The sequence below is a fragment of the Myxine glutinosa genome, chromosome 9, assembly GCF_964187855.1.
Source record: "Myxine glutinosa chromosome 9, kmMyxGlut1.1, whole genome shotgun sequence".
NCBI classification, from domain to species: domain Eukaryota; kingdom Metazoa; phylum Chordata; class Myxini; order Myxiniformes; family Myxinidae; genus Myxine; species Myxine glutinosa.
The window spans coordinates 137670319-137691325 of record NC_136269.1 but is presented as its reverse complement, the minus strand read 5'-3'; the positions used below and the strand labels follow the sequence as shown (position 1 = coordinate 137691325).

The 21007-nt window shown below is 46.5% G+C and overlaps 1 protein-coding gene across 5 annotated transcripts; it reads left to right on the top strand.

Moving 5' to 3' along the window:
• DPM1 (dolichyl-phosphate mannosyltransferase subunit 1, catalytic) lies at positions 1-15907 on the top strand. Of its 5 annotated transcripts, XR_013624623.1 has the most exons (12): positions 107-207; positions 1274-1392; positions 4147-4246; positions 4422-4455; positions 8135-8211; positions 8376-8401; positions 8637-8732; positions 8947-9015; positions 12757-12871; positions 12997-13633; positions 14126-14764; positions 15481-15907. XR_013624623.1 is itself a non-coding variant. In XM_068128025.2 (10 exons), the coding sequence occupies exons 2-10, from the start codon at positions 1289-1291 to the stop codon at positions 13099-13101; spliced, it is 726 nt and encodes a 241-aa protein (XP_067984126.1). In that variant the 5' UTR covers positions 1-207; positions 1274-1288; the 3' UTR covers positions 13102-15907. The 5 variants fall into 5 exon arrangements, 2 of the variants coding, with proteins under 2 accessions (XP_067984126.1, XP_067984125.1); XR_013624622.1 differs by having other exon boundaries at positions 12997-13662; positions 14213-15907; XR_013624621.1 differs by having other exon boundaries at positions 12997-14153; positions 14648-15907.
• The last annotated feature ends 5100 nt before the right edge of the window (positions 15908-21007 follow it).

Here is a 21007-nt window from a genome sequence, read left to right as displayed (position 1 = left end):
ATATGAATGGACGGTAAAATTGGACTTAGTGTTTGTTTGCAATTTAATAAATAATAAAACAGCATTTCATAAAAACGCCGAGTAAATGTAAATACTTTGCTCTAATTATAATCAAACAATATTTTATTCCAGTAAAACCTAAAACCGACCTGCTGTCTTTACGAGGGTGAAGTAAATGTGATTGTTCGGAGCGTGTTCAACCCACCGGTGAGAGTGAGGACAACGACGTCCTCCACGTCTCTTTCACCCACACTCCCACAGTGTACCGATCCCTCCCCGTCTCTTTCACCCACAGTGTACCGATCCCTTCCCGTCTCTTTCACCCACAGTGTACCGATCCCTCCCCGTCCTCCAAGTCTCTTTCACCCACAGTGTACCGATCCCTCCCCGTCCTCCACGTCTCTTTCACCCACAGTGTACCGATCCCTTCCCGTCTCTTTCACCCACAGTGTACCGATCCCTTCCCGTCTCTTTCACCCACAGTGTACCGATCCCTTCCCGTCTCTTTCACCCACAGTGTACCGATCCCTCCCCGTCCTCCAAGTCTCTTTCACCCACAGTGTACCGATCCCTCCCCGTCCTCCACGTCTCTTTCACCCACAGTGTACCGATCCCTCCCCGTCCTCCAAGTCTCTTTCACCCACGGCCACAGTGTACCGATCCCTCCCCGTCCTCCACGTCTCTTTCACCCACAGTGTACCGATCCCTCCCCGTCCTCCACGTCTCTTTCACCCACAGTGTACCGATCCCTCCCCGTCCTCCGTCTCTTTCACCCACAGTGTACCGATCCCTCCCCTTCCTCCACGTCTCTTTCACCCACAGTGTACCAATCCCTCCCCGTCCTCCACGTCTCTTTCACCCACAGTGTACCGATCCCTCCCCGTCCTCCGTCTCTTTCACCCACAGTGTACCGATCCCTCCCCGTCCTCCACGTCTCTTTCACCCACAGTGTACCGATCCCTCCCCGTCCTCCTCCTCCTCGAAATCTCTGTCCTCTTTCTCCCTCCAACGAAATCCTCATTTCGACGTCGTACGTTGTCGTTATCTCACCCCACTCTCCAGTTCCACATCAACGAAGTTCTCCCTTTTTCCCTTTCCTCCAATCTACCTCCCGCCTCGCTTTTCACCTTGCTGTTCCCCCAACTCCAAGTTGTAAGTTGTGCCCCCATCTCCCTTTCCTCCACTGTTCTCTCCCCCACTCCATTCTAACTCCTCCATCCGCTGTCCCCTCTCCCCCATCCGCTGTCCCCTCTCCCCCATCATTGTCCATCAGGCTGCACCAGTGACCATGCCAGTCCACTCACAGTTGCTCTCTGTGCTCCTCCCGACGTACAACGAGAGAGAAAACCTCCCCCTAGCTGTTTATCTTCTCACCAAGCATCTGGATGCCAGGTTAGCCTCCCCGTGATAACCTCGTCATGATAATGTCGTCATGATAACCTCTTCATGATAACATTTTCATGCTAACATCTTCATGATAACATCTTCATGATAATCACCCCGAGATAACCTCCATGATAACCTCTTCATGATAACCTACCCATGTTAACCTCCCCATGATAACCTCCTCAATCCTCATGATAACCCCATGTTAACCTCCCCATGATAATTTCTTCATAATAACCTCAATGATAACCACCCTGAGATAACCTCGCCACGTTAACCTCCCCCACGTTAACCTCCCAACGTAAACCTCCCAATGATAACAGGCCCATGATAACCTACTCATGATAACCTCCCAATGATAACCTTCCCATGATGACCTCGTCATTATAACCTACTCATGATAATCTCCCAATGATAACCTCATTGGCTGCTCCTGATAACGTCTTCACAATAACCTCCCCATGATAACTTCCCCATGATAAGCTCCTCATGATAATCTCCACGTGACATTTATCCTGCTCGGTGCATCATTAATTGTTGATCATCAGAAATAAATTGGTGATTGCAACTACTGTAACAATGCTGAACTCCAACAATAATGTGATTATGAATAATAGTAAACAGGTCTCGGTCTAACTTATGAGTGATTTCGAATAATAGTAAATAGGTCTCGGTCTAACTTATGAGTGATTATGAATAATAGTAAACAGGTCTCGGTCTAACTTATGAGTGATAATTAATAATAGTAAACAGGGCTCGATCTAACTTATGAGTGATTATTGAGTGATAATTATCAACAGTAAACAGGGCTCGGTCTAACTTATGAGTGATTTTGAATAATAGTAAATAGGGCTCGGTCTAACCTATGAGTAATTTTGAATAATAGTAAACGGGTCTCGGTCTAACTTATGAGTGATAATTAATAATCGTAAACAGGTCTCGGTTTAACTTATGAGTGATTATGAATAATAGTAAATAGGTCTCGGTCTAACTTATGCGTGATTATGAATAATAGTAAACAGGTCTCGGTCTAACTTATGAGTGATTTTGAATAATAGTGTTATGTCTGGGGGTGGAGCAAAATCTAGAGCTAGGTAGATCTGTATAGGTAGGTATTCGACTGTCGCGATAGGGAATCTACCTGTAATAAGTTCTTCATGTTTAGGCGTTTGTCGGGGTAAGATGTATAATTGTGGATCTACCAGGAGATTCGTGTGATAGTTAGATAGGGATTAAAAGATAACGCCCCTGCGAGTCTCACCTGGTCATCAAACCCCTTGTCCATTATGGCATTGCAAACCACATAAACACTTAGTTAGGTCCCTAGCGCAACATTAAATAATTCCTCCCCTTTGACATGACTTTGGAAGAGAATAGACGGGAAATCGGGCTGGAACACCGCCACAATCGGCCGCCACCATTTACACCTCCGCAAGGCCTACCAATCTCGGATAGCACGTGCTATGAAGAAGAGGCAGGAGTAGAGAGAGCGGCAGTGACGCAGTGGGCGTGCCCCTGGGCGAGCCGGCGAGCCGGGGGAGGCTCTGATAGGCTGAGGGGTGCGCAAATGTGACGACTGTGACGTCATCGGCCGGAGATATTATCGAGGGCAGGACGCCATTTTCGGCAGTCCCGGAGTGAGTTGAGATGAGAGCATACCCCTGACTTGAGTCAAGAGTAGAGTGCAGTTCGGAGGTGCGCTGAACTAAGTTCAGTCCCAGTGTGAGTTGAGATGACAGCATACCCCTGACTTGAGTCAAGAGTTCGAGTGCAGTTCGGAAGGGTCTGGCGAGAGCGAACTCGGACTTGGCCATAGCGCGCAGTTGCACTTGCGCCCTCTTCCCCTTTTTCGCCATTCGTCTTGGTTCTGGAGTTTGTGCTCGCGTTGGAGATCGACGACGCGTGGTGCTTTTGGTGCGTGGTGCTCGGCCTTGTGGGACTTGGAGCGAGGGACCTCGTGGTGTGCGATCGGGCCGAAAGGAGCGATGTTGGACGGCAGCCACAAAGACGATGAAAGACCAGATAAGCCCGCATCCGCGTACATTTTGAACGACGTGACGTGTTCTTTTCGTAATTCATCTCTCTCGTTTTGTGTTTGATATCAGTCGTGTGGGGACGTCCCGATTTAGGATATTAGATTTACCGGAGCTTGCTTTTTCCTGTCTTGCTTTTATTTAATAAATCCTTATATTATTTTCTGTATATATCTGAATGCAGTTTCCTGGGTGTTTGATTTTAATAGGTAAGGCTGCAGAGCTTTCACTGTGTCCCGCCATTCCGTGCGTTTAAGCGCTTCGATTTGGAATCCGCTATTGAGGTTTCGCCTCGGGAGAGTAAAGCCTCGTAATCGGCATCCGCAACTTTGATGTTAATCGGAGTTGCGTGACAATAGTAAACAGGTCTCGCTCTAACTTATGAGTGATTATGAATAATAGTGAACAGGTCTCGGTCTAACTTATGAGTAATTTTGAATAATAGTAAACAGGTCTCGGTCTAACTTATGAGTGATAATTAATAATAGTAAACAGGGCTCGGTCTAACTTATGAGTGATTATTGAGTGATAATTAATAATTTAGTAAACAGGGCTCGGTCTAACTTATGAGTGATTTTGAATAATAGCAAACAGGGCTCGGTCTAACTTGTGAGTGATTTCGAATAATAGTAAACAGGTCTCGCTCTAACTTATGAGTGATTTTGAATAATAGTAAACAGGTCGAACATACGAGTTTTCCTCACAGAGCATTTTGTCCCTGTCACAGTGCCATGGATTATGAAATAATAATAATCGATGATGGCAGCCCAGATGGTACTCTCGAGGCTGCAGAACAACTACAGAAAATCTATGGTTCAAAGCGCATCGTGAGTTGTACATTATTCTTTTTACACCCCCATACCTCAACTCACCTCCTCATTTCCTTTTTACGATGAGCATTCAGTTGGTTATTATTCAATGCTTTCAGCACAGTACTCTTACATTCGTCTTTGTCCATTTGTTGTCAGTAGTGAGAATTTGTGCCTTGTGATTCCATTTCAGGTGCTCAGACCACGTGCAAGGAAGCTTGGGCTAGGTAAGAACAGTGATGATGGTGATGATTATGTGATAAATCCCAGAATTTTCTCCAGGAAATCCGAGCCCTAAAATAAGCACCATGAAATGAATCGCTGACTGGAATCCTAGACATGAATAAAGCAGCAAATTTCACGGGGCCGGTCAAGACCTTCGTAAGAGGTCCTGCTCCTCCTTCCTCTTCGATGATGAGGGGAATGACAACTACATCTCGTTTTTGCATAGATTGTAATCGTATTGCGAGCATATCGGGCTTGCCAAAGCATCCCGGCTTGATTTTGAACCATGTCGGGCCCGATATGTTTGAAGATCCCCACACCCCCTCCCCTAACCCTTTAACCCTCCCCCCCTCCCTCCCCCCAGTGTTTCTGCGGGCATCCTCCTGCAGTTGGGTTACCCATATGTAGGAGGTTGGTCGCAGGATTTGCACCCCGGCTACCGTAAAACAGTTCATTCTGCAACGTCCACAAAAACACAAATAACACTAAGAAGAACCCACTCTGTGAGAGTAGCTCCTGTGCAGCCACCCTTCACAAGGCAGCTCACTGGGTGATGGGACTGGGCAAAGCATTTGGGACCCCCATTTTTTGATGATGGGAGGAAAGCCATGGTGCCACCGTGCTGGGTCGGGTTGTGGCGGTGTGTCGGGGTGCCGCTGAGGCGTCATCCACCAGATGGCGGTCTCCTCGAGTAACCTGAGGCGGTCCTTTCGGGTGGATGCCTGGAATGTCCACTTTGAGAGAGGATGATCACCTGTCTCTGCTCTCATCTGAGTCTTGAGGGATTTCAATGCATCGACTGGCACTGATGGGGATTGTTACGAGACATGTTTTGGTTCATATGGGTCTGGAACCAGGAACCAGAATAACACTAACATCCTTGACCTTGCAAGATGTCATGGACTTTGGGTTGCTGGTTCAGGGTTTTACCGCTCACAGACGCATCACTGGATTTGGTACTCCAATGCTGGTGATGTGGCAAAGGCAATTGACCATGCTGTCGGCGATGGTCGCCGGAGGATGCTCCAGAATGCATAGACACTAAGATGGAGGATGGAGGATGACACTGGAGGATCATGACATAGACACTGGAGGATGCTCCAGACTACCGGAGTGCTCAGTTCCTCAGTACTGACCACAGGCTTGTTGTAGCAACCCTGAAGCTGTGGCTCAAATCCAAGAGAAAGGTACCATCCCAGCCTCGGCTGATGTTACCATCTCAAGGATGAAAGGGTAGCTGAGGAGTTTGCGAAAAGGTTAAGTGAGGGTCTTGGGGATTTGGGTGTTTCAGGGGATACTGAAAGTTGTGGAATGCCTTTAAGACGACCATCCTTGATATGGCCGGTGGGTGTCTTGGAACCAACCGTCTGGCAAAGAGGACCTTTATCTCCCAAGGGACACTTGATACCATTGACAAGAGTTGCAGGGCCAGTCTTTATGGCATAACTGAGTTGTTCAGGGAGCTGAGGCATAAAACTGTACGTACGCTGATGGTGGACAAGAAGGCCTATGTGGGAGGCACCTGTGAAAGGCTAGAGCATCACCTGTAGTCAAGTGATTCTCGTCCTGCTTACAGAGGAATGTGTGTGTTGCACTCTTCCAAAGCTGTCCCTCGGTATATTGCAGTTAGAGTGGAGGGTGGTGAGCTCTTGACAGAGGGGTCTGAAGTGAAGTGAAAGTCCGCTGGACTGGTTACTTTGATCAGCTTTACCAGGCTGACCCAACAGCTGTTGAGTTGGATGCCAGGAGTGTTACTATCCCTAATGCTGACCCTCCAATCAATTGTGGAAACACAGGCTGCGGTGAACCAGTTGAAAGGGGGCAAAGCTCCTGGGATTTGTGGCATCCATGCTGAAATTCTCAAGGCTGGCGGAAATGCTGCACTTGTGTCGCTGCATGCAGTTCTGTGCTCTGTTTGGAGCACAGGCATCATCATCCCAACTGACTGGAAGCATCATCCAACCGACTGGACGGTACTGGAAGAATGGCTTTGTTGTCCCTCTCTGGAAAAGGAAGGGTGATCGCCCAGACTGCAACAACTACCGAGGGGTGACGCTGCTCTCAGTGCCGGGCAAGGTCTTTGCTCGCAGATAATTATTGATAGGCTTCGCCATCATCTGCTTGAGCACCAGCACCCAGAGCAGTCTGACTTTACACCAAAAAGGTCAACAATTGACCGTATCCTTGCTCTTTGGGTCCTCACCAAACGCAGGCGAGACTTTCATTCTGGGGAAAATGTCGGAGAGATTAAGTTGCAATGCATCATTTAGGAGTGTCAAGATCTCTGATCTCGATTTCGCAGATGATGCAATCATCCATACTCTAGACGTCCTTATGGAGTCCCTCTAGGCGCTGACTGAGGAGTCGGAGCCACTGGGATTACCGGTCTCCTGGGTCAAGACTAAGATCCAGGCTTTCAATGACATATTGGATGCTGCTATCTTGTCTGTACCTGTTTGTGACGAAGATGCTGAGGTCACAGAGAGATTCACTTACATTGGCAGTGATATGCGTGTGTCCGCACGTTGTGAGCCAGAGGTCGATAGATGTCTGGCTCGGGCCTGCAGAGTCATGGATTCACTGGATTCACTGGATTCACTGGATTCACATTCACATGGAGTGTGGCACTGTCGGTACATATGCAGGAGGATGAAAGTCCGAGTCTTTAAGTCTTTGGTGATTTCAGCCTTGCTCTACGCTGGAAGCGTACCTACCTTGCTTGGCGTCAGGAAGGGCATCCGGCCATAAAAACATTGCCTCAAAAAGGGAACCATGATTGTCATAGGGCCCACGAGGCTAACCCCTGCTCTAGTGAGGAAAATGGCCTTAAAACGATCATTCATTCTACGGAGGTGAGACTTGGACTCTGACCAAGGATCTGAGAAAAAGACTTGACTCCTTCAGTACCAGGTCTCTTCGGAGAATTATTGGCTATCGCTGGGCGGGCTTTGTGTCTAACGAGCATTTGCTGAGAGAGACTTCGATGAAATTTGTTGCCTGTATAGCCCGTGGGGGTCAGTTGCGGCCGTATGGACATGTGGCTCGTTTTACTGCCGCTGATTGTGCTTGCCAGATTCTCTCAGAGAGGGAACTTTGTGAGTGGAGGAGCCGTCTATGTGTCTTGCGGTTACAGCAGGTTGATTGGCATCTCAAGGAGATGGGGGATGGGCCCGGAAGCTGCCTGGGGGATGGCCAAACGGAGGCCCCTGGAGTACTGGCAGAAAGTGGACGTGACGATGCGCTGCTCCGGAACATGCCTGACCTGACCTTAACCCAAACAAGACTCCTCCCATCATCACCTTCAATACAAAAACCTAACCCCTATCCCCTAACCTTAACCAGACTCCTCCCACACTAACCTTTAATCCCTAACTCTAACCTGACTCCTCTCACACTAACCTTTAATCCCTAACTCTAACCTGACTCCTCCCACACTAACCTTTAACCCCCTAACCCTAACATGACTTCTCCCACACTAACCTTTAACCCCTAACCCTAACATGACTTCTCCTACACTAACCTTTAACCCCTAACCTTAACCAGACTCCTCCCACACTAACCTTAAATATAAAAACCTAACCCTTAACCCCCTAACCCTAACATAACTCCCACACTATCTTTGAATACAAAAACACAGCATTGATGTTTCATCTTTCTCCCCAAACTCCCCCGCCCCTCCAGGAACCGCTTACATACATGGCTTGCATCATGCAAAGGGAGATTTCATCATCATCATGGATGCCGATCTTTCCCACCATGTCAGTACCTGCCCCGTTGTGCATCACGGTCCCCATTACCCACAAGCTCGCTCAGGTTGACAAGTGGACACGAACATACATGATACCAGTGGGAGTGGGCAGTGATCACGTGTCATGGTGTGTGCCAGGCAGTACGGTGATCTAACATTGTTTGTCTTTTGCAGCCCAAGTTTATTGCAGAATTCATCAGGTGAGTGATAACTCAAATTAAACCGTTTGGGACGAAGTTATTGCTTCGATCCCTCATTGACAATTTTTACTTGTTAGGAAATAGACGAGCGTCGATGTTTATGGCGTCGTCATGTGGACATTGGATGCTTTGCTTGTGATCTTGAAATGGACTCGGCCATCCTTGATCAGACCGTTGTGAAGGGACCGGATATCTTGTCCAAGGGTGATAGACTAACTTCCCTGTGTTCCTGTAGGAAGCAGAGAGAAGGTGACTATGACGTGGTGACCGGCTCCCGGTACATTGCCGGTGGAGGAGTTCACGGTTGGGACTTACGAAGGAAAATCATGAGGTACGATGTCACTTCCTCTGCTCCATGGATCTGCTTTGTTGGGTTTTTTTTGATAAGTTGTTGCGGCATTTCTATGCTACTCAAGCTGGTTGTCCTGCCAAATTCTAATGGAGTTTTGATCCCTAGATCTCAGTTATATATATATATATATATATATATATATATATATATATATATTCCATGTGATGCAAAAACTCGGTCTCTCGTTGTGCAGTCGAGGAGCAAACTTCCTGGCGCAGATTTTGCTGCAGCCTGGTGTCTCTGACCTTACCGGCAGCTTCAGGTAAAGTGGTCCGTTATATATCTCAGGTTGTGGTTGTGGGGATCATATGGTGGTGTATTGTGTGGTTGCCATTTAATTGCATTTCTTTCTACTAGCAACGGTACCGGGGCTTCAATTGGGAGGCCCAAATGAAAAGGCAAAATATCAGAAATTGAAGGCTTTTTTTATTTTAAACGATTTATATAAACATCCGTTAAATCGTATCGCACGCAAATCATCAAAATCGAAACAGTATTTGTAGAATTTCAATAAAAGCCACATCACTGTTCATATCGGTAAATGTTATTCCATTGTGTTTGGAAAAACTGGAAAATTGGAAAAACAATATAGCCTATTTTACTCCAAGGGGTTTGGAAAAACAGGAAAATTGGAAAAACAATATAGCCTATTTTACTCCAGGGGGTTTGGAAAAACTGGAAAATTGGAAAAATTGGAAATTGGAAAAAAATTGGACAAACTAAATAGCTTATTTTACTCCAGGGGGTCCCAGGATTACCCACCCAAAATATTATTATGAATTTGAGTAGAGCAATATCTAGAGCCAGATAGATCTGTATAGGTAGGTATCCGACTGTCGCGATAGGGAATCTACCTGTAATAAGTTCTATGTTTAGTCCGGTTTGTCGGGATAAGCTGTATTGATGTCCCCGCTACGAGGGAGCAGGGCGTGCTAAATAGTGCAGGGATTATGGAAACATTCCTTTGTTCGTCACCCCCCTGTCGCCAAACCTTTGTCCCTTATGGCAACGCACTCAAATAAACACTTAGATAGGTCCTTAGTGCGCAACAGTAATTAAATTCCCTTCCCTTACAAAGACTGTGGAAGACAAACGGGCAACGGCCGCGTACAACACCGGCGTGGGCATCGGACACTGGGCAGGCTGGGAACCACACCGGGGAGGACTGTGATTGGTTGGCGCGGAAGGCGCGAACCTTGAGCGAATCAGCGCGGAAGGCGCGAGGAGGTTCCGCAGACGGCGGGAAGCTACGAGGCTCTGGTTGGTGGCGTGCCAAAACTGACGTCACATGCCAAGTTACAAAAGGACTCGCTGGCGGGATTCTGGACGCTTCGCTCTGGGGGATTGAGTCGTGCTGACAGTTCGCACTTGGTATTGCGTCGTGCTGAGACTTGGCGCTTGGTATTGAGTTGTGCTGGCCCTTCGCTTGTCGTTGTTCGTCCTTGGCTCTTGGCTCTTTGTCTTGAGAGGTCCTGGAGGTCATGGGTTCGCCATCTTCTTGGTGCTCGGTGCTTTTGGTGCTGTGGGCGAACGGACCTCGTGGGCAGTCGACGAGGAGCCTGGAGTGGGGCGTTGGCTCGGGGCCGAGCAGAGCATGGGCGAAGCGGACGGAGGGCTTCCTCGCACCGGAGCTTGGAGCCGCGTTGGACAAGACTGCAGACAGATAAGCTCACACCCACGAACCATTACACGACGGACAGTTATTTTTGTAATTCATTTTCCTTTGTCTTGTTTCTGAGGTGAGGTGTGCGGGATCCCGATTTAGGACATTTTATTACCGGCACGTATTTTCCTGTCCCACTATCTCTTGTAAAATAAACCCTTGCATTATTTTCCCTTTCCATTCAAAATCTTGTGTTCGTTGAGTTAATTCCCCTGCAGGATCGGAGCTGCGGTTGGATCGCTATTGGTAAGCGCTTCCGCCTCTTCCTCTTCACTTATACCTCCCGCGGTTTATAGCCGAATCCGAGTTAGTCGTCGCATCAATTAAAGCCGTTCAGTCATTCGCGAGCCCTGGTATTAACCGGAGGGTATTCGCACGACAATATCGTTGCGATCGGTTCAGCCGTTTTTGCGGTACCTGGGAACAGACGGACATTTGGTGAATTATAGTTTCAATAAAAGCCACATCACTGTTCATATCGGTAAATATTATTCCATCGTGTTTGGAAAAACTGGAAAATTGGGAAAAAAATTGGAAAAACAATATAGTGAAGGAGCTGCGCTCCAACGCGAGTCGAAAGAATTGACGCCACCAAAGACGGAATTCGTCCGAGTTGCTTTATTGAAACAAAACAGCTCAGGTATTCTCACAAGCCCGTTTATCGGGCAGCAATATATATACACATTTATGCCGGGGCGTTTGCCCGGGAAAACCGAGACCGGGCATGCCCGGGTGTCAAGGGCGAGTCCTGGAAAGGCGAGTCTGGACATGCCCGGGCGTCCTGGACTCGGCCTGGCAAGTCGAGGCTGGGCGTGCCCGAGCGCTCTGGGCGAGCCCTGGAAAGGCGAGAGCGGGCATGCCCGGACGCTCTGGGCGAGCCCTGGAAAGGCGAGTCTGGACATGCCCGGGCGTCCTGGACGTGGCCTGGCAAGTCGAGGCTGGGCGTGCCCGGGCGCTCTGGGCGAGCCCTGGAAAGGCGAGAGCGGGCATGCCCGGGAAAGACTAGACCGGGCGTGCCCGGGAGGTTCGGGCGTGCCCGGGAACAGCGAGTCCGGGCATGCCCAGGAGAGGCGCGTCTGGGCCCGTCCGGACGAGCCCGGCATAGCGATCGCGCCCTGGCCGCGTCCTGGCAGGTGCAAGGCGATTGTGTACATTCAGCGGGAACCGCTACAATAGCCTATTTTAGTCCAGGGGGTCCCAGGATTACCCACCCAAAATTTCGTTGCGATCGGTTGAGCCGTTTTTGCAGTACCTGGGAACACACAGACAGACAGACATTTGGTGAATTATAGTAAGATAGGTTGCTCATTTCATATTTTAAAAGTGCCATTTGACATTTAATTGGTCTTAACAAGCATAGCGAGCTGTCTAGTTTGGGTTTGATTCCCGACCCGACTGTTAACTTGTCGGATTGGAGTTTTGCAGGCTCCATCCTTCGGATGGACGTTGAACCGGGTGTTCTATCTGTTGGTATGAGTTGGTCGGAATTATAGATCCCATGATGTCTTCAGTGAAGAGTAGCTATCTATCCTGGGCACCTTGAACAAACAACAAATTCCTTCTCCAACCTACAGGTGGCTCTGCATCAACGACACAACCGCGCTCCCACGAGAGATGCAAACCAGTGTCCGCATGCTGCAAAGCAAGAATCGTGACTGTGCTTTGTCGTTATTTGTTTAACCTCAATTTAAAGATTGCAATTGGTGAGCTCGCTGCTGAAATTGGAGAGCAGGCGGCAATAATAATACTAGAGCGGAGTCGATGGCGCTCCGCCGCAAGTCCCCACGCTTCCCACCTCAAGCAAAGTTGAAAGATGGCAAAAGGTTCCACCGGGAATGATCAATATCAAATTTTGAGTTACATTTTTCCCCCCGTTTTGACCCCCTGTAACTCCAGGCCCCCACCACTTGAGCCATGAACTGGGGATCAAATCCCACAAAAAAGCATTATATATTTCATGCGTCCCCTGATGTTGATTCCATATACAAAGTTTCGTTTAAAATGTTTTAAAATGTGCCAGTAATTTCATTATTTTTTTTTGGTATATGATCCTCCTCAGGGTCGTGACCAAATGACACTTCTTTCGCACCTACGTGCCATATGGTGATCAGAACTACCAAATTTGGTGAATTTCTGCCTAACATTTTAAGAGGAGAAGACAGACAGGTGGACGAAGCTGATCACAATATCCACCTGTTTCTTTACAAAAAGCTTTGGGATAATAAAAACAACTTTTTACCATAAAGACAATGCAGACAATCACTGTCATCCCAGAGTTGAACCTTCGGATTATTTTAATGTGACCGACTGGGAAACCGAAATTGGGTGCTTCTGTTGCAGGTTGTACAAGCGAGAGGTGTTGCAGCACCTGGTGGAGCGGTCTCTTTCCAAAGGTTACGTTTTCCAGATGGAGATGATGGTTCGGGCACGGCAGCTTGGCTATTCAATTGCAGAGGTGGGACCTTCCTGTGTCCAGTATAGCCCGGGTGATCTCGTCCCTCACGAACATTTTTTGTTTTAGTTTGTGAATGTCGTTTTCTATTTTGGTCTTCACTTCATTTCCCACTTTCCCCACTGCAGGTTCCCATTACGTTTGTGGATCGAGTTTATGGCGAGTCAAAGCTCGGGGGGAATGAGATCGTTTCGTACTTAAAAGGTCTTCTGCAGCTGTTTGCCAGCACATGATCTTGGGAGTTGTAATGCACAGCGGAATGGGAGTCATGGTCCGTGGGATCTTCACCCACTGGATGGGAAGAGGTGTGCGGTGACTGAATCGGTTAAGAATCCACACCACCTTGAATGAAATGAACACGATCAGTTCGATCACCGCACTATTTGGATCAAGGATACTTCTGAAAACTTCAAATGTAACCTCTTCATTTGTTAAATTACCATTCCATTTGTGTATTGTGAGGAAGATGCATGAGGGCGTCGTGTAATGTACGAGGGTGTTAGTGTATTGATGTAATGTATGAGGATGTTAGTGTATCGGTGTAATGTACGAGGGTGTTAGTGTATCAGTGTAATGTACGAGGGTGTTGGTGTATCGGTGTAATGTACGAGGGTGTTGGTGTATCGGTGTAATGTACGAGGGTGTTGGTGTATCGGTGTAATGTACGAGGGTGTTAGTGTATCGGTGTAATGTACGAGGGTGTTGGTGTATCGGTGTAATGTACGAGGGTGTTGGTGTATCGGTGTAATGTACGAGGGTGTTAGTGTATTGGTGTAATGTACGAGGCTGGTAGTGTATTGGTGTAATGTACGAGGGTGTTACTGTATTGGTGTAATGTACGAGGGTGTTAGTGTATCGGTGTAATGTACGATGGCGTTAGTGCATCAGTGTAATGTACGAGGGTGTTGGTGTATCGGTGTAATGTACGAGGCTGTTAGCGTATCGGTGTAATGTATGAGGGTGTCAGAGTGTCGGTGTCATGTATGAGGGTGTTAGTGTATTGGTGTAATGTACAAGGATGTTAGTGTATCGATGTAATGTACGAGGGTGTTAGTGTATCCGTGTAATGTACGAGGGTGTTGGTGTATCGGTGTAATGTACGAGGGTGTTGGTGTATCGGTGTAATGTACGAGAGTGTTTGTGTATCGGTGTAATGTACGAGGGTGTTGGTGTATCGGTGTAATGTACGAGGGTGTTGGTGTATTGGTGTAATGTACAAGGATGTTAGTGTATCGGTGTAATGTACGAGGGTGTTAGTGTATCGGTGTAATGTACGAGGGTGTTGGTGTATCGGTGTAATGTACGAGGGTGTTGGTGTATCGGTGTAATGTACGAGGGTGTTAGTGTATTGGTGTAATGTACGAGGCTGGTAGTGTATTGGTGTAATGTACGAGGGTGTTACTGTATTGGTGTAATGTACGAGGGTGTTAGTGTATCGGTGTAATGTACGATGGCGTTAGTGCATCAGTGTAATGTACGAGGGTGTTGGTGTATCGGTGTAATGTACGAGGCTGTTAGCGTATCGGTGTAATGTATGAGGGTGTCAGAGTGTCGGTGTCATGTATGAGGGTGTTAGTGTATTGGTGTAATGTACAAGGATGTTAGTGTATCGATGTAATGTACGAGGGTGTTAGTGTATCCGTGTAATGTACGAGGGTGTTGGTGTATCGGTGTAATGTACGAGGGTTTTGGTGTATCGGTGTAATGTACGAGAGTGTTTGTGTATCGGTGTAATGTACGAGGGTGTTGGTGTATCGGTGTAATGTACGAGGGTGTTAGTGTATTGGTGTAATGTACAAGGATGTTAGTGTATCGGTGTAATGTACGAGGGTGTTAGTGTATCGGTGTAATGTACGAGGGTGTTAGTGTATCGGTGTAATGTACAAGGGTGTTCATGTATTGGTGTAATGTATGCGGATGTTAGTGCATCTGTGTAATGTGTGAGGGTGTCAGTGCATTGGTGTAATATATGAGGATGTTAGTGTATCTGTGTAATGTACAAGGGTGTTAATGCATCAGTGTAATGTACGAGGGTGTTAGTGTATCGGTGTAATGTACGAGGGTGTTAGTGTATCGGTGTAATGTACGAGGGTGTTCGTGTATCGGTGTAATGTACGAGGCTGTTAGTGTATCGGTGTAATGTAAGAAGCTGTTACTGTATCAGTGTAATGTATGAGGGTTAGTGTATCAGTGTAATATACAAGGGTGTTAGTGTATCAGTGTAATGTACAAGGGGGTTACTGTATCGGTATAATGTATGAGGGTTTCTGTATCAGTGTAATGTATGAGGGTGTTAGTGTATCGGTGTAATGTATGAGGCTGTTAGTGTATCGGTGTAATGTATGAGGGTGTTAGTGCATCGGTGTAATGTACGATGAAGTTAGTGTATCGGTGTAATGTATGACGGTGTTAGTGTATTGGTGTAATGTACGAGGGTGTTAGTGTATCGGTGTAATGTACGAGGCTGTTAGTGTATCGGTGTAATGTATGACGGTGTTAGTGTATTCGTGTAATGTACCAGGGTGTTAGTGTATCTGTGTAATTTTCAAGGATATTAGTGTGTGTGTAATATACGAGGGTGTTAGTGTATCAGTGTAATGTATGAGGGTTAGTGTATCAGTGTAATATACGAGGGTGTTAGTGTACTGGTGTAATGTACAAGAGGGTTAGTGTATCGGTATAATGTATGAGCGTTTCTGTGTCGGTGTAATGTATGAGGGTTAGTGTATCGGTGTCATATACGAGGGCTAATGTATCGGTGTCATGTACGAATGTTCCTGCATCAATGTAATGTAAAAGGGTTGTATCAGGGTAATGTACGAATGTTAGTGTATCAGTATGAGTGTTAGTGTATGGGTCGAGTGTACGAGTGTTGATGCATCGTTGTAAAGTACGAGGGTGTTAGTGTATCAGTGTAATGTACGAGGGTTGGTGTAAATCTGATCCACTGATTAAAATGGAATTTAATGAGATTTGACATCTTGCTTCCTGTGAGGATTTGTGCTTTTGTACAATTGATTAAAATGATTATGAAGGTGATATTCCTTGTTTTTAGCTCACCTGGAACGTAGTTCAGGGGAGCTTTTGTGATGGCGCGTCGTCCATCAGTCCGTAAACACTTGCAACTTCTTCTCTGAAACTGCTGATGGAATTGTGACCAAACTCGGCACAAGTTATATTTGTGATGTTGTGAATAAAGTTTGTTTACGGCATAAAAAAAAAAATCGAGGTCTACGGGGGTCAACATGGGTCCAGGTTTGACCCCCCAAAATAGGTATTTGCTTTCTTCTCTGAAACTACACGCACAATTCCAATGAAACTTGACCACAACCTTCATCACCTGTGATGTACCAAAGGTTGTTCATGGCATTAGAAAAATCAGGATCTAAGGGGGTGTATGGGGGAAGGGTGGGTTGCCCCCCAAAATAGGTATTTTGTTGTTTGTTTGTTTAAAGTTTTATGATAACATTAGTATGATTTTACGTGCTGCCCTGTCTTCTAGCAATCAATGAAATTTGTTTTAAATACCATGATACTGTTTAGAATACCATTCGTCAGTGTAGTAGACTCCTTCTACCAGGTGAGCGCCCAGGGGTATTGCCCCCATTTTTTTCTTTCTTATAAAACCACTATCCTATCAGTCATCAGATGTTCTGTTTACAAAAAATAAAAACAGGCATTTTAAGGCCATTTTCCCTGCTAGTGTTAGCCTTGCGGTCCCCATGACAATCTTCTCCATCTTGCCCTATTTTCTGCATTTCTCCTTGTTAACCCCCTTGCCCGCATTTCTTCTTCCACCATCTTTAGCCAAGTCCTTCTCGGTCTTCCCCGTCCTCTACTTCCTTCTACATTAACTTCCATCACTCTTCTCAACCAGTCACTTTCATCCTTCCTCAACACATGACCAAACCATCTCAACCTGTTCCTCTTCACAGCATCAATCACAGGCTCTATTCCCATCATCTTTTGCAATTCATCATTTGTCTTCCTCTCTCTCAACGATACTCCGCACATCCATCGAACCATTCGCATTTCCACCCTTTCCAGCCTTCGTTGCTGCTCTACGTTCATTACCCATGTCTCGCTCCCATAAATCATAACACTTCTCACACATGCAGCATACACCTTTCCTTTCAGCTTCAACGACACTCCCCTCCTCGTCAGCACGCCACTCAGTTCCCGAAACATCTTCCATGCACATCTCACTCGAGCAACCGTTGCCGAGTCTGATCCACCTTCTCCATTCAGCATGTCTCCCAGGTAGCAATATGATTTCACACCTTCCAGCTTCACGCCATCTCCAAGATCCAACTCAACATTTCCTCCATCTGCAGCTCCCTCTGTGCACACCTTACACTTGAATGTAGCTGCCACACTGGTTAATGACCCTCTCAAACCACAACATTTTTGATGAACCCACTCAGCGCACATTGTACATTGAATGGAGTTCACTCCGACACCCTTCCTGCACACAGCACACGGCCACTTCCCAGTTCTTTCCACCTCACCACATGCTTTACCACTTGCCATCACCTTCGTCTTTCCGATATTCACCTTCAGACCTTTTGTCTCCAAACATTCCTTCCACTTGTTCATCTTCTCCTTCAGTCCATCCATACTTTCCGCAATCAACACCAGATCATCTGCATACAACAACTCCCACGGTAAACCCTCCTTTACGTTCTGAGCCAGCACCTCCATCACAGCTACAAATAGTAGTGGAGTTGGTACCGACCCCTGATGCACTCCCACCTTCACCTCAAACTCACCACTGTTGATGTGCTGTTTACAGGTGGTCATTAATCTGATGTTGTTTGTTTTTTTTTGGTTGTAGTCAACATGCGAGTTGTTTTGGTGGTCCGTGCAGGTTTTGCTTCGGGAGTCATGCGGTTGAATCATTGCTGTGCTTTTCTGTTGTAATGTTTTCACACTAAACATCCTGTACCAGCACATGGTGCCATGGTATTGGAGTGTGTGGTGGAGGGTTGTTATTGCTATCCGTGTCTACATACCCACCGCTTGGCTGACGGCTTTTTTTTTTTTTTTTTGTATGCAAGATCGAGGCTCGTGAAAGAGTGAACATTAATCACACAGAAAGACAAACAGACACACAAAACAAATAACATCGGGAGCGGTAGACAAGATGGGGAGAGAGGGGGAAGGACACAAACACAACATTTGAGAGCAGGGATCGAGAGACATGGAGACATCGAGAGAACTGTGGGAGGGAGGGCTTTGGGAGGGAGGCATGGGAAGGGGGGGGGGGGGGTGGGAGAGGTATAAAACATATGGACACTGCCAAGACTTCCAGGAAAGAAGTTGGAATTTCAAACAAGGTGGATCTGGGGTGAATTAGTGGGCGTAGAAAAGATCAAGGTTTTGGATGGGGGAAGATAAGAGATGGTGTTTTAAAGAAACATTTATTTTAAATTTTAAACATTTAAACAAAAATTTAAACAGAAACAGCTGTTTTAAAGACCTGGAGGGAGGAGTGGGATTGAAGGGAGTGAGGGAGTTTGTTCCAGAGGCGGGAGAAAAGAGGAATGAAAGAGTGAAGGTGAACAGAGAGCTGAGATTTCGGCAGTTTAACCATCAGAGGGTGGCTGGCAGATCTTGTGCGACCTGTAGGAATATTTGGGGGACAGAGCACAGAGAGAGCTGGGGGAGCAAGGCCGGAGAGGAGTCGGTAGAAGACAGAAAGACCACCTACCTGCCTGCGGTGAGTGAGTGAAAGGCCCTCAGAGATAGCTTCATCGCGGGAGATTCCAATGATTCTGAAAGCTTTGGAATCAACAGCGTGAAGCCGAGCCAGGTGTGAGGCAGGAGCACCGGCCCATAGGGGAGAACAGTATTCCATTGAGCTGCGGATGAAAGCCTTGTATGTGGTGAGGAGCTCAGGTGTGCCAAGGAAGGACTTCGCACGACGGAGGATGCCCAGTCGGCGACTGGCTTTGGAGGCCAGCTTGGAAATGTGGTTTTCCCAAGAAAGATCATGGCAGATAGTGAGACCCAAAAGCTTGAGCGACAGAACTTCTTGGAGAGGATTGTTGAGAAAGTAGATGGGAGGGTTGTCCAGTCGGTCTTTTCGGAGAGACATAGTAAGAGTGTGAGATTTGTCAGGATTGAAAGACATGTTCCACATGTTTGACCAGTCTGTGATTTTGTCCAGTTCTGCAGAGTGTGAGGAGGCTGCAGACTGCCGATCTGAGGGAAGAGGAATGGAGCGGCAGAGAGTAGAGTCATCAGCAAAGAGATAGAGAGGATTTTCCAGAGAGTCGGAGAGATCATTGATGAAGACCAGAAAAAGCACGCTTTTTCAAAAGCTTTAATCAAAAGACAGCATGCTGTACGTCACGGACATATTGCATGTCTATCTGTGAATCTCAAGGTTTGCTCTACGTCTCTGTCCATCCGTCCGTCCCACCAGTGGTTCGTCCCACGACCAGGTCCAGACCTTCTCCCCAAACCCTTTAGCATATCCAAATGAAACTCGATACACGGCTTTATTATGATAATTTACATAAGTTTGGGTTTCAAGGCGCTTCATCAGTTTTTCATAGTTATGCACTTTTTGGACTTAGAAAATATCACATTGGTAGGGTACATGTATTGCAAAGTAGTTATCGCTTTTGTTATCCCTGCACCAGCGCAAAACGGGATTAAGCAATTGGTTCACTTTGTTTGTTAGTTGTGAAAATCAAACATTTTTCAAGTTTGTGCTGCACTGTATAATTAGTTGGTCGTGTGCGTTATTACTTGGCAAACACTTTTTTTTTTGACAAATATGTTGATCACTCCGGTTTGTGTGTTTTTGTTTGTGTTTTTGTTTGTGTGTGTTTGTTTGTGTGGGTGTGTGTTTTTTGTGTGTGTGTGTGTGTTTTTTGTTTGTGTGTGTGTGTCTGTCTGTCTGTCGTCTGTCACTGAGTTTGTTTGTGTGTGTGTTTGTTTGTGTATGTGTTTGTTTGTGTATGTGTATTTGTTTGTGTGCTTGTTTGTTTGTGTGTGTGCTTGTGTGTGCGTGTGTTTGTGTGTTTGCTTGTCTGCTCACTTATACTTGCCTACAGGTCACAAATTTAAACCGATCTTCACATAACTACAGCAAATGGTAGAGTTTGTGGTCCAACAGAATCCTATGTATTACCATGCGCTCGCGAAGTGAAAAAAGCAGGGTTAGGCATTTGGTTGCGTACGTACTACGTGCGTACATGTGTATGTGTGACGTACGTGTCTGCATTTTTAAAATTCATTTTCTCGGCAACCGTGGGTCCGATTGGCACAAAATTTTACCATACGAGTGCCTCCGCCTGTAGAATTTTTTCATTCATAATTATGATGTCTCGGTCACGTGGTACGGACGCCATCTTGGAAATATGTTGCACCTCCATATCTCTGAAAGCGCTCCATGGAAAAAATTGAAATATGGCTCATTGTCGAAGTACTCCCCATGGGGAATAAGATATGTTGATGTCATTGGTGCCTTCATTATGACGTCATAATTCGATAAGTACAATGCTTGATCTGACCAGTATGAAAAAAATATTTCCTCTGCAACTGATAGTCCAATGGACACGACATTTTGAGAATATGAGCGGCTCCTCCTGTAGATTTAAAAAAATGGTAATCATGACGTCATAGGTCGTGGTACAGGCGCCATCTTGGAAAAACCTCGCACCTCTATATCTCTGAAACCACTCATGGGAAAAATTGAGACCTGGCTCATTGTCAACTACTCCCCATTGGGAATAAGATATGTTAATGATGGTCATCGGTGCCTTTGTTATGATGTCATAATTCGACAAGTACAACACTTATCCGATCATTATGAATTTTTTTTCTCAGCAACTGTTGGTCTGATGGACACGAAATTTTCACCATAGGAGTGCCTGATGGAATCCGCCAACACCCATTCGGAGCCGGTTTTGGTGACACCATTCTTTGCTGGGCAGATCACAACTAGTGGGCTTGGTGGAACAGCGAAGGTGTTATAGAGGGCTGACGGGTTGGTAGGTACACCGTTGCTTCATCTGCCACGTGTGTTTGCTCAAGCTATTGTCTGCTGATATAGGCTTGAGCTGTTCTGGTAAAGGGCTTGTAGCCCATTAATCTTTGGAGTTGGGGGGGCGGATGGTGGAATAGATC

Coding starts and splice junctions, on each gene's coding strand:
- DPM1 (XM_068128025.2), top strand. CDS start 1,289: ATGCCAGTCCACTCACAGTTGCTCTCTGTGCTCCTCCCGACGTACAAC. Junction 4,247..4,421: donor TCTATGGTTCAAAGCGCATC/GTGAGTTGTACA, acceptor ATTCCATTTCAG/GTGCTCAGACCACGTGCAAG. Junction 9,016..12,756: donor GACCTTACCGGCAGCTTCAG/GTAAAGTGGTCC, acceptor CTTCTGTTGCAG/GTTGTACAAGCGAGAGGTGT.